Genomic DNA, 15,159 nt, shown 5'->3' on the forward strand with positions numbered 1-15,159 from the left:
GGAACGACTCCCCTTTCATTATGTCTTTCTCCCCCTCTCGATCTCGAGCCGAGAACGCCCAAGTCGGAAACCGTGTATTATATATCGTGCAAAATTCATGTGCTCCAACAACACCTCGAAAACATTGTAATTCCAAATCTCTCACCATCAAGGTCTAAGATATGATACAGCTAATGCTGTCTCTCCTTGGGCTGATTTTGTTTGCGCATTTGTTGTTATAAAGCGTGAAACGACCTTGTCTTCTCCAGCATACCACTATGGATGTATTTCTAAATCTAGCAATCGTCATATGAGTCACGCCGATTCCGGGGTGATGAAAACGAGTAATATCAGACATGATAAATCTCCTCTCAAGCCGGTTCTAGTATGTTGACTCTCGGTCCCTTCTCAAATGAGCCACAAACGTTGGGGACTGGTCTCTACCTTAGCAATGCCGGACTATACTTCGGGCCGGTTTAGCTAAAGATACGACCTCATAGTTCCGTATCAACGTCAAAGTTAAGGACCCAGTCGCACTGCCAATCTTTGTCGAGAATATGGTTGATCCGCCCCATCATCCTGTCACCTATTAGCTGACCGAAGACCTCCTTTCTTCGATCTGGCTCCATCTCGATAAACCTAGCAAGGCCATGTGTACCTCCGTCCTCCACAGAGCTAGAACTGGCAGCTTTAGGGGATGCGTAACGTATATAAGTCCGCTCTTCTTCGTCTTCTCGCTTGATGAACGCCAAAATCAGTTGCGCAGCATACGGGTTCAAACCGGCCTGGCGGAGGAACAACTCCCAGACGGTTGTTCTCATCATTATTTCCGGCCTCAATCGGTTTTTCTGTGGCGAGTTAATCGGTGTGAAGCTTGTGCTGGGCGGAATCCGCGTCGGATTCTCGGGAAGTCGCGCAATGTGCTTGTTTGCAAGCGAAAGGATCCAGCCCGCCGCGGTTTCTGGGGAGGAAGGTGCTAGCAATGGGTTGATTGTTGCATAGGCGGACATCGAGTTGCAAAACGCAGTCAACGAGGCGATGGACGCTAACAGTCGCTTGTCAGCTGTTGGACCCGATTGTTTGCCTTGCGACTCTTTAGGAGAAGGTGCACTATGGCAAATGAACAGGTAGATTCTTTCGTATCGAGGAGCGAGAAGGAAGATGCGTTCTCGAAGTGGTGAGTTGATGCACTCAGTGTTCGTCTCAGGGTGAGTGGACTTGTGGCCTGGTAGGTATAGCTGTGTTGCCGCCTGCGATGTTGTCAGTACGAGACCAGTACTCGGCGAGATTATAATATCTGCTTCAATTTGATGAGTGGGGTTGTTGTTCATGCTAGAGGTTGTATGCTTCCCTCGAGGCTCACTACCAGAGGTTTCCTGATTATAGTCTCTATATACGATTACTGGCAGGCCTGCCATTCCTTCAAGACAGCGTACAAGCCGAAGGTGACTCTTCAGAAGTGTGGTTGATAAGAACAGGATCGGCTGTTCTCCCGTCTGCTGCTGAAAGCGAGGAAGTTGTGTGGCTGTCTGTACTATATCCGAGACGTTTTCGCTTTTGTTTGGCTCATTTAAGCAGCTTTCGGGCTTCTCTATGCTCACTTCATCACTTTGTCGCTTGGAAACGTCGTCAGTTGACTTTCCCGCTGGGAAGTATGGGCTTTGTGTCACCATATTCCGCATCTCGTTTCGCCCTCTTGTCTCCATGAAGGCGGCCAAAGAACCCACAGTTGTAAATGACGGTTTCCTAACCTGCCTTTGCTGCTCCTGTTGCTCAGACTGCGAGGATCCGACGAAACTTTTGTTGGTAAGCTGTCGCTTCCTCTTCCTCTGCTGTAAATGTTGATTGAAGACGGTGGCAGGGGTGTTGGTCTGAAGCCGAGTCTGAGTCGCTGCAGTCAGATCACTATCGCCGACCATAAACGCGCTTATATTGCTCTGCTGGATCCTACTGGTTGGTTGTCCCTGCTTTGAGACAATCTGGGAATCAAGGACAGGTAGTGTTGGGACATTCTGATTCGTTGATACAATTCCTCCTTCGACAGTTATGTTGCTGACCGATTTCCTGTTGGCCTGTTCTTGAGTGCTGGAGGCATGGGGATCTGGGGCTGAGTGATGAGTGTCTGACTCTCCTGAATCATTATTAGAACATTGAATTGACGCTTCGAATGCTGCGTCATTTGTATGCGAAGAATAGCAGGTAGTGGACGGGGAGATTGATGCGGGTCGAGACTGTAGAACTACTGCTGTATTCTCTTTGACTGGAGTTTCAGTCACCAGCCATTCATGTTCTTTCTCCGACACCTTTCGTTCTGCTAACGGGGCGGAATGTGACGCTGGTTGTTCGTCGTGGTTGTCCAGTTTCTGTATTATTAGGTTCGCCTGGAGCTGTATATCTTGTGAATTCCGTTGACTTCTTCCCTCTTCGGCTGCAAACGCCGTGGATTCGCAAGGCTCAGTTACGCCGACTGTTGCTGCATGGTCCCAGATTTGCAGTCTTTCAGCTGCTGATAGAGGCCGATCTATCTGCATCATGCCACCGGCACCTCCCTTAGAAGTCCGCTGTACGCGTTCGAGGACATAAGGGCCGTGACTTGCATCGGGATCTTTGGACTGGTGGTTTTGTGGCTTCGAAGTTTCCAAGATCTCGGTCGAGGCAGGACTGGGTAGCATCTGAAGCTCTGGCTCAGGCGAGGGACTGCTGAAGGCCAAATCGCTCACGTCCAAGGGTGCAAGAGCAGGAGATAGCGCGGGGACTGAATTTATCTGTCGGAGATGAGAATCAGATTAGTGTGCTGCTGCTCAACGGTCTTCAAGATACTCACTGGCTGGATGGCATGTGCTAGTATATCATCTAGATAATGCGAAGACACATTTCCAAGCTTCATTGCATCTTGTACGAGAACAAAAGACTTTCTGTTACAGTTGAGCTTCTCATTCCTCATCTCTTCATTGATTTCATCTGCCTTCTTCACCAAAGGCTCACATCGATACTCGGGAGCCTCCTCGAGAGCACGCAGGTTTGATTGCTGGAGATTGTAGAGCACAGGCCTTTGCGGAAGTGCTGAGTGCGTCTCATAATTGAGACTGAAGATTGGAGGTTCTATCTTGAGCTTGCTGAGACGGTTAAATGCCGCCAAATGATCTCCCACGTTGAGATCAAATGCATGGGTCCTCATATCCTGAAGGACTGCTGAGAGAACCGGCTATCCCCTTTTCTCACATTGAGCTTCTCTTCGAAGATGGCTTTCTTGTCAGATTCTTGTGTGGGGACCAGGTATTCATCGAGCAATTTCAGCTTGTTTTCCACTGGAGGATCATCTGGTGGCAGTTTGAGGGAGTGATCAGGATGTTGGCTGGGATTGATCGCGGTATAGTCATGAGCGATTCCGTGGAATCTGGCATAGTCGAGAAGAGATGGTTCGTGTTTTGCTGACATTGAGAATGATTCAGTGGAATGGGTTGTGGATGATGAGACTAACAGTCTTCTACTGGGTTAGGCGTTATGATTCTTCAGCTCAGACACGTGTAAACCGATGTCCTGTCTATTCGCACTTTACAAGTGATAAAGCTGAGCATCAGTGAAGCGTCTCTAGCACTAACAGAATATAGACTGGTGTATATTATTCAATCCACTAGTATCATGACAGTATCATGGAACGTTTCCTAGGTAAGAAGAAGCACACATCCATCTGATCACTCTCTTCACAGACATATTCAGAAGCAACTATCATTTCGTATCTATCGTAAACCGTTCATTCATGTTTGCTCGCCCTCGTCGAGAATGTGTATGTGCAATAAGTTCTCTCGACTCACAACCGCCAAGAATAAGGAGAAGGAACCAGTCCCAAAGATCAATCGTTATAGTTGGATTGACGCGAGCCGTCCTTGTTCACGGCTGGTAGGTTATAGTAAGCATTATATTCCTCCTCCTGAGATTTGCCCTCAGGGTCGAAGTAGGGGCGTTCAGCGTGGCAAGCGACTCGAACGGCATGACGACGGTGAGGAGAAAAGCCATAAGAAGCGGAGTGATTCTACTAGAAAGTCAGGAGGAATCATGGGGAATATCTGTGCGTCACTCACTGTTGTTCTATTGTCCCACAGGGCCACATCATTCTCACCCCATTGGAAACGAACGTGCGCCTCTTGCGTGGTGGCAACAACCTCGGTAAGGTACCTTATGATGGCGTCGCTCTCTGTTTTCGGGATTCCCACAATCTTGGTTACGAAGCCAGGATTGAAGAACAGACTGTTCCAGCCAGTAACTGGATTCGTGCGAATCAAAGGGTGCTCTGTGGTGATCGGCTCACGACGAACGGTTCGACCAAGAGCTCGTGAGTCTGATGCCTGCATGTTGGCTGTATGAAGAGCAGTCAAGCCCTTCAGGTAGTTCTGCATGTGCGATGAGAGAGCGTCGTACGCCGCGTATTGGGACGACCAGAGAGTGTCACCACCGCCGCCTCGAGGAGGACCCGTCAAGACCTTCAATGATGTATAGGATGGTGGCTGAATCTCGTATGTTACGTCAGAATGCCATAGGAAGCTAGGGGAAAACAGCGCTCGCTGGTCGGAAGAGTTGTCCCCAGTATAAACAACATGCACGTCTTCCAACCCCTTCTTTTTTGGTACAGCAGTAGTGGCATGCTACACCACTGTTAGAGACCAATCACGACCTGACGACGATCTGGGGGAGTTAAGACTCACCTTATGCAAAGTCCCGAAATATTTCCCCAATTCCCGTTGAGCGTCAATATCAAAATCCTTCTGATTGCGGAAAAATACCACGCCACGGACGGCGATCAGGCGTGCAAGGTCATCCCTCTGGGCATCATTAAGCCTGGCCAAATTGACTCCATGTATTTCCGTTCCAATTCGCGGAGTGTAGTCGAAGACGTCAGTTGCATCTTGGAGCAAGTGACGGAATTTTGGGTCTCCACGAAGCCCTTTGTCTTCGTATGGAACCTCCCCTATAGGTTCCCACCGAACATCAGGAAACGAGGGTAGAAGGTCCTCGTAAGGGTAGTCGTCATGTCTCTTGACTGTCGTGCGCCCTGGCTCGTACCAGAATTTGTTGTGCTCTGCAGGCTCCTTCTTGGGAACAGTAAAGTGTCCAAGGTAAGGCGTAGCCGCTGGTTCCTCCAGCAACGGTGCCATAGTGTACTCTTCAGTCTATTTTGTGCTTGTGGTATATCGTAGGCTCGTAGCAAATAGGGCTAGAAGTAAATTGCTTTATGATAGACTGAGTTCTGGAGAGGAAGGATCAGAAGGGGAGGAGGGGGGGAACGGGAGGGAAAGATTTGATGGACCAAGAACCTGGATATTGCTGTATACCAGCTGTATGTACATATACCAGGGAGGGACCCCGAAGAATTGCAGGCCAGTATTACGCCTCATCCATTGAGTCCAGTTTGGCGAGAATGGCGCCATTTCTGGGGACAATCACCCAACTAGAATACCCAGAAATGAGACTGAGGGCCAGGAAGTGGATCTGATCAAGTCACATCGCCATCATGATCAGACATCACGTCACATTATTCAATCGAGGGTCGAAGGCGCGAAGAAGACGTCAAATCTGACTCAGTGATCACTAGGCAACCTGTAGAACAAGTACACAGTTGAAACAAAGTTGGAGCCGGCGTCCGGAAGTGGCTGAAAGCTGCATCTCCGGTATTGCGATCACGCAACTCCGCCATACTCTTGCGTTTTTGAGGCAATCTGGATCATCCATGGACACCTTATATTCATGGCCACCACCGAGGATTTGTTAGCTGGCCCTCTTTGGGTTTTGATGCTCTGCACAGCGGGAAGTTCTGATTTACTCCGATGATGATCTCTCTCTACTTTGTACGTCTCGGGCTAAGTAGAAACAAGCACCATAGAAGAAGCAGTTTTTAAACCAGGAAAACAAGCATAATGTGAATATCAATATCCGATCGAAAAGAGAAACAATCCTGTCATCACTCAGTTGCAACGCCTGGCCCTAATACTCATGCTGAAATACAAGACTTCTCTAAGTAGCGATAGAAACCTAGGTGATCGAGCTGTACATGCAAAAATCGGTCCTGAAATGACCTTAGATGCTTGACGCCACTTTAATGCGCGTCTCATCTTATTAAGCATGCCGTTCAAGGTTTATAATTAAGCCTACCATCTCCCGACGGCGGACCCAATACCACTTCCTGCACCTGTTCCGTGACCGCACCGAGCCTACTAGCAACGCCAAGTATACCGTTTTCCACATCTCCAAGGACCGCTGCAAGATCATTGAGCTTCGATTTCTGGGTTCCAGCGGTCGCTCCATCTCGACTTCGTGAAGCAACAAATTCTTGAATCTGGCGGTTCAGTGAAAGCTCGATACCATGAAGGTGGTCTTCAATCTCCTTCAGATTGCGAGTATATCGTTCGAGAACCGTACCCATCTCGTCAGAGCGCTGAGAGAAATAGTCGACAAGGTTTACTGGCACACCATTGATGGAAGTGGCAGACGAGGCGTCAGTCTCGACATCATCTGGAAGAGCGAGAGTATTCTTGCGTGTGGATCGCAACGCCTGGCGATCGGATCCCTTTTGATCCTGGGCTGACCACCACCCCGCGCCCCCTGCAGATTGATATTGCAGGGGTAATTTTAATGTATCGATAGCACGGAACGCCACCTGTGCCTCAGCTGCATCGCGAGACACGAGGCTGCGTAGTTGATCAATATCGCGGGCGTCGTTCTCCAGCGCATGCTCAATGGTTTCCAGTTTGCCTTGGACGAAATCCACATCATTTGGAATGGTCTCGGCCTGGCTAGCGATTGTAGGAAGCATGTTGGAGACCTCGTTACATAGCTTAATTTGAAGCAGGACGTAGTTGTCGAATTTCTCCAACTCTGATCTGATTTCGTCGGCGCAACTCTCGTACTTTGTCGTCGGCAAGAGATTACTGAGATCTACCTTGACCCCGGGCACCACTGTTCCGCTTGTGGCTGTTTGTTGTGTCGACAGTTGGGGCGCGGCATTTTGATTCCCAAAGAGAAATAGCGTGGGCTTCTGTGCTTGTTGCTGTTGTTGTGTGTTGGTTTGGTTGCCGCCACCACTTGGATTTCTCACTGATTAGTCGATGAAGCGAAAGAAAGCTCACGCGGATCACTCACAACAGGCCACCCCCAGTTGTTGTAGAAGCCCCCAGACCGCCAAATAACGGTTTTGACTGAGCCTGTGACGTGGACCCAAACAGCCCTCCACCAGTACCTCCGCCTTGCGCAATGGTAGTGCCCGCGCCTGCAGTTCCCGAAAAGAGCCCACCAGTTGCAGGTTGCGAGCTGGCCTGTGTAGAGCCTCCAAACAGGCCGCCGCCGGCAGCAGTGGTGTTAGTATTCTGCTGTTGTCCACCTAAGCCGGAAAACAGACTTGACCCAGTATTCGAAGATTGTTGTGTGTTCCCGCCCCCCAGGTTTCCAAAAAGGCCGCCCGCTGGTTTTGACTGAGCATTGGCGCCTCCAAACAAACCCCCCGACGTACTTGTTGTCCCTGGTGTAGCTGTAGACGATGTAGTTTGAGCATTAGATCCGCCACTGCGCGAGGTGAATAGTCGTTAGCTTAGTTGAATCGCGCGATCCATGAGACATTTAGCTCAGATTTTAGAGCTGAAGCTTCAGACTGAGCTCTGGACACAGGCGCACTTACAAAAGTGAATTGGCGGAACTGGTGTTTATCGACAGGCCGGTTGAAGGTTTTGCGGAAAACATAATAGAAGGAGCGTCTTCTTAGACCAGGGAGTAAAGAGTGGAATTAAATAAAATCAAATCGCACCTTCCCTACTGCTCTTTCTTTCAGCTATACAGATGTCGAGGTAGCGTAGAGGCAGGGGGCGCAAAAATGTTTGGGCAGATAAGTGCAAGTGCAGCGCTATTGCAGTCTTGCAGACATCAGCGTTACCAAGGTAAGAAAGCTAAGGTACACCCTAACTCCCAGAGTGGACTAGTGGGACATTGAACTTAATATTAATGGGGAAAGATACACCGGGCCCGACGTTCTGACTTCTGCCGCCGCTATAAGGCTGTGTACCTCTGTAAGGGAGATAGGAAATGGGTCGGGCATCTGCAGAACATATAAAATCGCATACGAGGATCAATCCTCACATCAGCCTCAATGCCACTCGGGTTATGTCTATCTAACTCGGTGTCACAGCACTCATATATATGTATGGATCTATCTTCCAATTCAAACTGAACACTGTAGCTTAAGGAGACTTGCCAGTTGGCTTCGTTGATTGCCCATTGTACTCATCACTGTGATGCTCGGCTGTTTGTCATTTGCTCTTGCCGCCGAGATATCCATCCACTTCCGTCTAATTCACTATATAAAGCGCAGTGTGATTGCAGGAAGGCGAATAGTCCCCTCACTGTCACCACAGTTCCTAGAAGTGAAGCGATGAAAAGCGTGGAGGACAAGTCTCTGCAGCTCTCCTTTTGTTCTCGCATGGTTCCGAACGGTCTTCGAATTTGAGGCATCCTAGTCATATATCAGAATCCTGCTCCTCTCAATATAGTGGACATTTGAAAGTTCTCTGTTGAAGATGGTTGAGAAGGACTCTTTCGTTCAAGGCCCAATATGCGTGGCTTCGACCCATGTGCACGATGCACAGGACATCCAACTTAATGTCCAGTCATCTCTCCGACAAAGTCGGGATCTCTCATTTGCGTCAGCAGAAGAGAGCAATAGAATAGACCCACCTCTTAATTACGTGAAAGGCGCGGAATGGTAGGTTTTTGGAACGGACCTGACTGAGTGCACGGTTTAATGAAGCCTTGGCTAACAGTTACTTGCATAGGTCTCCGGATGGAACCACACTTTTGACTGATTCTGCGGATCATCATATCAGAACCTATATTCTGTAGGTCACGCTGAAAGAATTGGGACGTTTCTGGACTAACAAGCAGAAATTAGGCCTCCGGATTTGCTGGAAGGATCATCATTACCACATCGGCTGGACCCTTACTCTGTCCTGCCATCAACAGAGCCAACGTACGCCACCGCCATCTATCCGTTCTTTAATCTTCAGGATCCATCTACCACCCTGTTCCTCTCATCAGTCCGTGATCACCCAATTAGACTCGCGTCTGCGCTTGTGCCCACCACTGTGGCAACTTACTCGCTCATACATCCGACGACAGAGGCATTCATTACGCCTCACTCGATGGTGTATCCGCAAGCCATGGGCGGTACGCACTTCTTCACTGGATCCGATAGCCTGATATGTCTTTTCGACGTGTCCCGTCCGGGGAGTGAGGGCCCCATCGCATGGATGCCTACAATACCCAGTAAGCGTAAGCAGATGGTAGGTGGTGGAGTCGGGATGAAGGGTATCATCTCGGCTATGGCCGTCAATCCCGTGGGAGATGGTATTTTGGCTGCGGGTACATTTTCGAGGCAGATAGGTCTGTATGGGGCCAATGGGATTGGGGAGTCTCTCGGGACCTTTAGCATCACAAAGACGGATGCTCATCGCCACATTGGGGGCGCGGGAGTCACGCAACTGCTTTGGAGTCCCTGCGGAAGATATTTGTATATTGCTGAACGGAAAAGCGACGGGGTCTTAATATTCGACATCAGAGTCACCGGGCAGCTTCTTGGCTGGCTAGAAGGTCGAAGGGCTTTCACAAACCAACGCATGAAGATCGATGTTGTACCTGTCGCACAAGGCGAGTCCCATGAGATCTGGGCTGGAGGAACTGATGGATATATGAGGGTATGGAGAAACCCTACACACACTGCCGGACCGCAAAAATGTGACTGGGAATGGAAGGTCCACGATGGTAAGCAGTGATCACGATTTGATTGGGAGTCCAACAAGCTTACAATTTACAGACGCCGTGAGCAGTACTGTTTTGCATCCTATGGGAACTATAGCAGCAACGACTTCTGGTCAGAGGCCTTCCTCACGTGATATAAGTGCTGTGGACGAGACGATGCGTCCTCCAGAGAAGGTCGATAATAGCCTGAAAGTCTGGTCGATGCCATTCCTTAATACCGCTGTCAGTTGAAATATTTGGCCAGTGATGGTTCCAAGGGATGAGACGAGTTCAAGGTCAAGCTTTGAGCCTGGTTGTGTTCGTCAGCCGAGTAAGAGGGTGCAGTAATATGGGACTGGTACGTGGATCTGCTTGCAATATGATAGATGAACTCGAGGTTGTTAAATAGCTCAATAGCCGGTCGAGAGGCTGCTATTGCGCCTGAATTTGATGGGGGCTCACCAGCTATTGTACACTGCTTCTGGTCGGGTCCTCAATTAGCGCAATCCGTTCTGCTCAGAGCATGAGCGTCCTAACAATAGCGTTGTTGCACGATGCAGTGAGTGCTTCGATGACCTATTGTCTCCAGAACCTCAATCAGACGCACAATTAGGCCGCCATCAACACTTCGTTGCCAATACCACCATGGAATTAATTGTCTCGCGGCGTGGTGTGCATGGCTTTGCTTCGAGATGCCTCGAAGATCTATTGTGTCCCATTGAACTGGGGCATCTTCGAGCAGCAAACTTGCAAACTTGCCCTCATTATTTCCATTTTGGGAACACCGCCCACCCTACTATGCTTGCAGGCCCCAAGCACATGGAATATTCCGCCTTGTTAACGGGATCTCCCGTCTACTTTCAGGTGTTTGATGCTCTGTTATTCACCTCATGCTTGCTGGCCTCAACCTCCTTCCCTCTACCTCCGAGTCTCATATCGTTAAATACAACTTGCACTTCTACGCATCTCTCTTCCACTCTACCAACCATCTCTCTTCTCTCATACTCCCTCAAACCTGCCAATCGTATCTTTCTATCCTTACTCAGTGTCTTCCAATCATCGTCTTGCACTCATTAAGCTTCAAAAACTGTCTATCTTGCAATTTCAAGCGAGCTTCTCAGTGTTATTGTGACTCAAGTAAATCGTCGCGAGGATGTCGCCTCAGTTTCCTGGTGCTCCTGCTGACGCTACTGGTCATTACACCGAGATGCAGAGTACTATGCTCCCTCTGCCATCCTCTCCTACGGCTATGGAAGGTCTCGCGTAAGTCTTTGGCCAGTCGTCTGTTCTTGATATCTTTTAACTCCAGTCGGACTAGGCCGGTCTCCCGTCAGCACGCTGAAACTGCCCTGCAGGGTGAGCAGGAGCAAGGATCCCACTTTGACAATGCATTCTTCGATCCAGAGGACATAACATTTGACCAAGTGCCCACTCATGTTCCTGACAGCTTTGACTGGGAGACATTCGATAAAACTTACAGAACTCCTCATGAGCAAGGAGCAAATGTCTCGCTCGAACGCCGCGACCTCATCCCGACTTACAATGCCAGTGGCTATGGAAACATCCACCGTCAAGTTGATGACCAAGGCGACGAGTCTCAATTCTCTGGGATCTTCGAAAGGGCCGTTGAGACTCGCAACAAGGGTCAGCTCCATGCTTATTTCTGGAGAAATACCACTGCGTCTCCCATTCCTCCTAGTATCAATTCTGTTCTTGAAGTATTCCCTGTCCAGCATCACAACAACACACCCAGGGTCCAACACATTGACGAAGGAAATGCGCATCATGGCGTTGGCGGCTACAATGCCCCTGGCTATGAAAAGAAAGATGATATGCCCAGCTATGGCAACGCCTCTGCTCAGCACCACGATGTCTCAGTTAAGTCTATCGATGTTGGCAGTTCCGATATCGAAGCCCATGGGAACACAGATCCTGCTTGCACTGGTGGCACATATGATGCTCATCACGATGTGGAGACGATCGGAAGCCATACGTCCGAAAGCCTCAATGCTCGCACTCCCGTCGCTCAAGCCTACGTCCAAGCTGTCGAAGAACCTGCAAAGAAACCAACTCCTACCTTTGCCAAACAATCGGACGGAGGTAGAAGAAAAAATGGCAACCATGGCCAAAGCTGGTATGTCCTCGTTCTCGTCAATCCCTTCCCACCACAGTGGACTTCTAATGACCTTTATCGAATATGCTAGGAGCGAGCCAGTTCATTCAGACTTATCCGGAGAGAAAGACGAAAGTTCCGAAACACAGTCCACTTCCCAAAGGAATTCGGGTGACAACACTCCTCCATCCGCAAATATCGAATCCTTTATTGACCCTGCACTTACCGAATCGACTCGGAACAATGTTCCCAAATCTGGGTCTGCCAACATGACATCTCATACGGCTCACAATGCCGAAAAGGCGTACGGGACACCTGCTGACAGCCAGGAGGCACAGCTGGCGTATCCCTCTAGCAGTCAGGGCGTTCCTACTTCCATGCAAGACCAGTCCCAAGAAGACTCGAATGGTTTGGCTGTTCTCAATCGTCCTATGAACAACCAGGCACACCAGTCCCCAACCATGCAACAATCGCAACACCGATCTTCGAGCTCCGCTGCGGCTCCAAATAATGTTGATCAAAGCCAAGAACATCTTGCGCGGAATATCTCTAATGGGCAACAGCAGATTCAGACCCGACCAGTTAACTCTATGAGACCTGCCCAAGGCAAGGCACCTCAAACCCCACTTACATCTGTGGTCCCCGCGGCCGCTCCCAACGACTATCATAGCAGCGAGGCACCTCCGGCCTTCTCAGAGCAAGTCCCGTCTGATTCAGCTGCTGACGGATCTAGAAAACTAACAGTTGTGGAGCAACTGTTTCCGCCAATCAATGCAATACCCGGATTACCGACCTCTCATGAGCTTATGAACCCCGAGTGGAGCAGACCAGAAATACAAACCACTGGAGTACAAACCAAGTTCTCATCCTTTGAAGATGCGATGAGTGCGCTCAATTCTCCCAAAGGACCTCCTCGCGACCCGGATTTGGTAGTCTTGCCAGAGCAACAATTGATGATCGTTAACTCTTTTTTACGGGCAATGATGAACCTCGAAGAGGTCGACGACAAGGATAAAACCACACTTGTGTGGAAGAAAATTATGCGAAGAAGACCTGTGGAAATCGAGGCCGCCTGCTGGAATGTGTTGGTAAGTCTCAATGGCAGCATCTCTTTCGACACTTTACTGATACATCAGTAGGAAAAGATGATCCATTATCATCGCACAACGCCATTGCCACCTCCCAAGGAGGTAAAGAAGGGGGGCAACAAAGGGCGCAAGAGTAAAGAGGAGAAGGACAAGGAGGAGGAGGACGATGACGAAGAGGATGAGGAAGAGAAGAAGAAAAACAGAGATCCCGCCAAAACCGGGGCGCTACTCTCCTTCCCGGACAGGGCTGCGGCCATTGTCCGCATCTTCCACACCAACAAGTCGACGTGTAAGCGGATGTTAGACTACCATTGCAAATACGTCAGCGAATTTGTGGACGTCCCGCTGGAGTGTCTGCTCCGCTGCCGCGCGAACATTATTGTCAACGAACACAAGGGAGGGCAGATCAAGACTGGAAGAGCCGTCGAGGCAGCGGCAAAAACAGAGGCGGGTGGGGGAAAAAGGAGAACGGGAAAGGCCACCGGAAAGGCGACCAGAAGAAAGGCGAAGGGAAAGGCTGAGGCGGAGGCTGAGGCAGAACCGCCAGTCGGCGGAGGTTCTGCTGACGAAGCCCATGAAGTCGAGGACGCCGAGAAGGCCGGAAATGACTCTCAAGAAATTGTCGCTGTCCAGGATCAAGACACTTCAGGTCAGCGTGGCCCCTTATATGCTTCGGCGGCACGCGGGCAGTCAAGCTATGCGCAGAACGATCAGTCAAACTACGGCCACAACGGACAGTCAAGCTCTGCGCACAACGGACGGCACTCGCGGGGTTATTCCATGCAAGGTCAGGACAGTACCGGGTACAACCGAGTTATGAGCAATGCCGAACACAACCAAGGCATGACCTATACAGGACAGTACCAAGGTGTGACCAATGCCGGGCACAACCAAGTCATAAGCAATCACGGACACGTCCCAGGCATGACCTATACAGGACAGTACCAAGGTGTGACCATTGCCGGACACAACCAAGGCATGAACAATGACAGACACGTCCAAGGCATCACATACACAGGACAGTACCAAGGTGTGACCAATACCGGACACATCCAAAGCATGACCTATAACGGATACAACAATATTGGCACCGGCGTGTCTAATACCGGCCAAATCCAACGCACGATTAACACCGGACAATTACCTCCTACAAACACCAGTGGACTTCACCCAAGCATGAACATGGACATGGCCCCCATGGATCTGACGCTGGAAGCCTCCCTTCATTCCTATGGATCACACTCCGAATATGAACAGCACAGCATATCTCCTGATTTCAGTGCAGCCGCTTGTCCGACTACTGGCGTTTTGAATTCTCACACGTCATCAATGGACCCTTCCCTGTGGGCAGCAAACACGAACTGCGAGATGCCGCTGTCGCCTCAACTGCCTCAAATGGCAACTTTTTATCAGCCGACTTTGAATCCCACTTCAACGGTTGGCCCGAATCCCATCGTTTCGAGAAGCATGGGATTGAACCCTGGTTTGCCGCCAAACAACCAAATACGCGGCCGCAAGCGAGGATCAGCCGAAACTGGAGCCGATGAGAACGGCACTCGTACCAAGAGACGTCGCTAGAGCAAAGAATGATCTAGCCTTTAGTCAGTCTTGCTTCTTCAACGTATTCAACTTTACTCAAGTCACGTTCATTATCTGTTGAATTGGCATCACAATGCTTTTCGTCGAACTGGCGAAGCGCCTGGGGCTTGCGATCACTTTAGTTTCACTTTATCGTCTTTCATGAACCTTGTTTCTCGCATCTACTGGCTGCTTCAGTGCAATGCATCTCTCATTGGTGTCTGGCTCATTGTGTTTTCATCAGCAAATTCTATTCACAGCTTAGGATGTGATACCCTTGTTCGAAGGCGGATGCAATTTGCTTTCCTTGGTTATGGTCTTGTACAATACACCAGAATCTCATTCCGCTGACTTGATCCCTCTGAAAAAAATTACATGCTGACATTTTATCATTTGTGGCATTTGGCGCTTGGGTTGCCTCTGCTTGCTCGTTGCCTACTGTTGCTACACTGTCATGGCCGCAAGCTGATATCCTCTGCTGGCGTTGGTGAAGATATCCATCCATTTCTACCTGCGTTTTGATCACTCAAATCCCTTTGTTTCTCATCACGTACTTCGTACTCTATGGATTCTAGCTGTTTGTTTCAACGCGCAGCCTTCAAACACTTTGTAAATAGATGGCATGTT

General features: G+C 49.6%; 5 protein-coding genes across 5 annotated transcripts; 2 read left to right on the forward strand and 3 right to left on the reverse strand.

Annotated features, from left to right (window-relative positions):
- Nucleotides 1–473: 473 nt before the first annotated feature.
- Nucleotides 474–3,553, reverse strand: AFUA_6G10710 (uncharacterized protein; the record flags this gene model as incomplete). The annotated part of the gene is made up of 2 exons (XM_745866.2): nt 2,804–3,553; nt 474–2,744 (listed from the first exon to the last, which is right to left on the reverse strand). Exons 1-2 carry the CDS (start codon nt 3,155–3,157, stop codon nt 474–476), a joined length of 2,625 nt encoding a protein of 874 aa, XP_750959.1. The 5' UTR covers nt 3,158–3,553.
- A 16-nt stretch (nt 3,554–3,569) lies between these two features.
- AFUA_6G10720 (TauD/TfdA dioxygenase family protein) lies at nt 3,570–5,588 on the reverse strand. Its single transcript, XM_745867.2, has 3 exons — nt 4,683–5,588; nt 4,062–4,622; nt 3,570–4,012 (listed from the first exon to the last, which is right to left on the reverse strand). The coding sequence occupies exons 1-3, from the start codon at nt 5,130–5,132 to the stop codon at nt 3,833–3,835; spliced, it is 1,191 nt and encodes a 396-aa protein (XP_750960.1). The 5' UTR covers nt 5,133–5,588; the 3' UTR covers nt 3,570–3,832.
- A 177-nt stretch (nt 5,589–5,765) lies between these two features.
- AFUA_6G10730 (nucleoporin FG repeat-containing protein) lies at nt 5,766–7,892 on the reverse strand. The gene is made up of 3 exons (XM_077805067.1): nt 7,646–7,892; nt 7,114–7,533; nt 5,766–7,055 (listed from the first exon to the last, which is right to left on the reverse strand). Exons 1-3 carry the CDS (start codon nt 7,705–7,707, stop codon nt 6,104–6,106), a joined length of 1,434 nt encoding a protein of 477 aa, XP_077661198.1. The 5' UTR covers nt 7,708–7,892; the 3' UTR covers nt 5,766–6,103.
- A 645-nt stretch (nt 7,893–8,537) lies between these two features.
- AFUA_6G10740 (uncharacterized protein) lies at nt 8,538–9,788 on the forward strand (the record flags this gene model as incomplete). The annotated part of the gene is made up of 2 exons (XM_745869.1): nt 8,538–8,722; nt 8,909–9,788. 2 exons carry the CDS (start codon nt 8,538–8,540, stop codon nt 9,786–9,788), a joined length of 1,065 nt encoding a protein of 354 aa, XP_750962.1.
- An 855-nt stretch (nt 9,789–10,643) lies between these two features.
- Nucleotides 10,644–14,532, forward strand: AFUA_6G10750 (uncharacterized protein; the record flags this gene model as incomplete). Its single annotated transcript, XM_745870.1, has 3 exons — nt 10,644–11,016; nt 11,234–12,954; nt 13,006–14,532. The coding sequence occupies 3 exons, from the start codon at nt 10,644–10,646 to the stop codon at nt 14,530–14,532; spliced, it is 3,621 nt and encodes a 1,206-aa protein (XP_750963.1).
- Between the last annotated feature and the right edge of the window lie 627 nt (nt 14,533–15,159).

The sequence above is a fragment of the Aspergillus fumigatus genome, chromosome 6 (genome assembly GCF_000002655.1).
Source record: "Aspergillus fumigatus Af293 chromosome 6, whole genome shotgun sequence".
Lineage (NCBI taxonomy): Eukaryota > Fungi > Ascomycota > Eurotiomycetes > Eurotiales > Aspergillaceae > Aspergillus > Aspergillus fumigatus.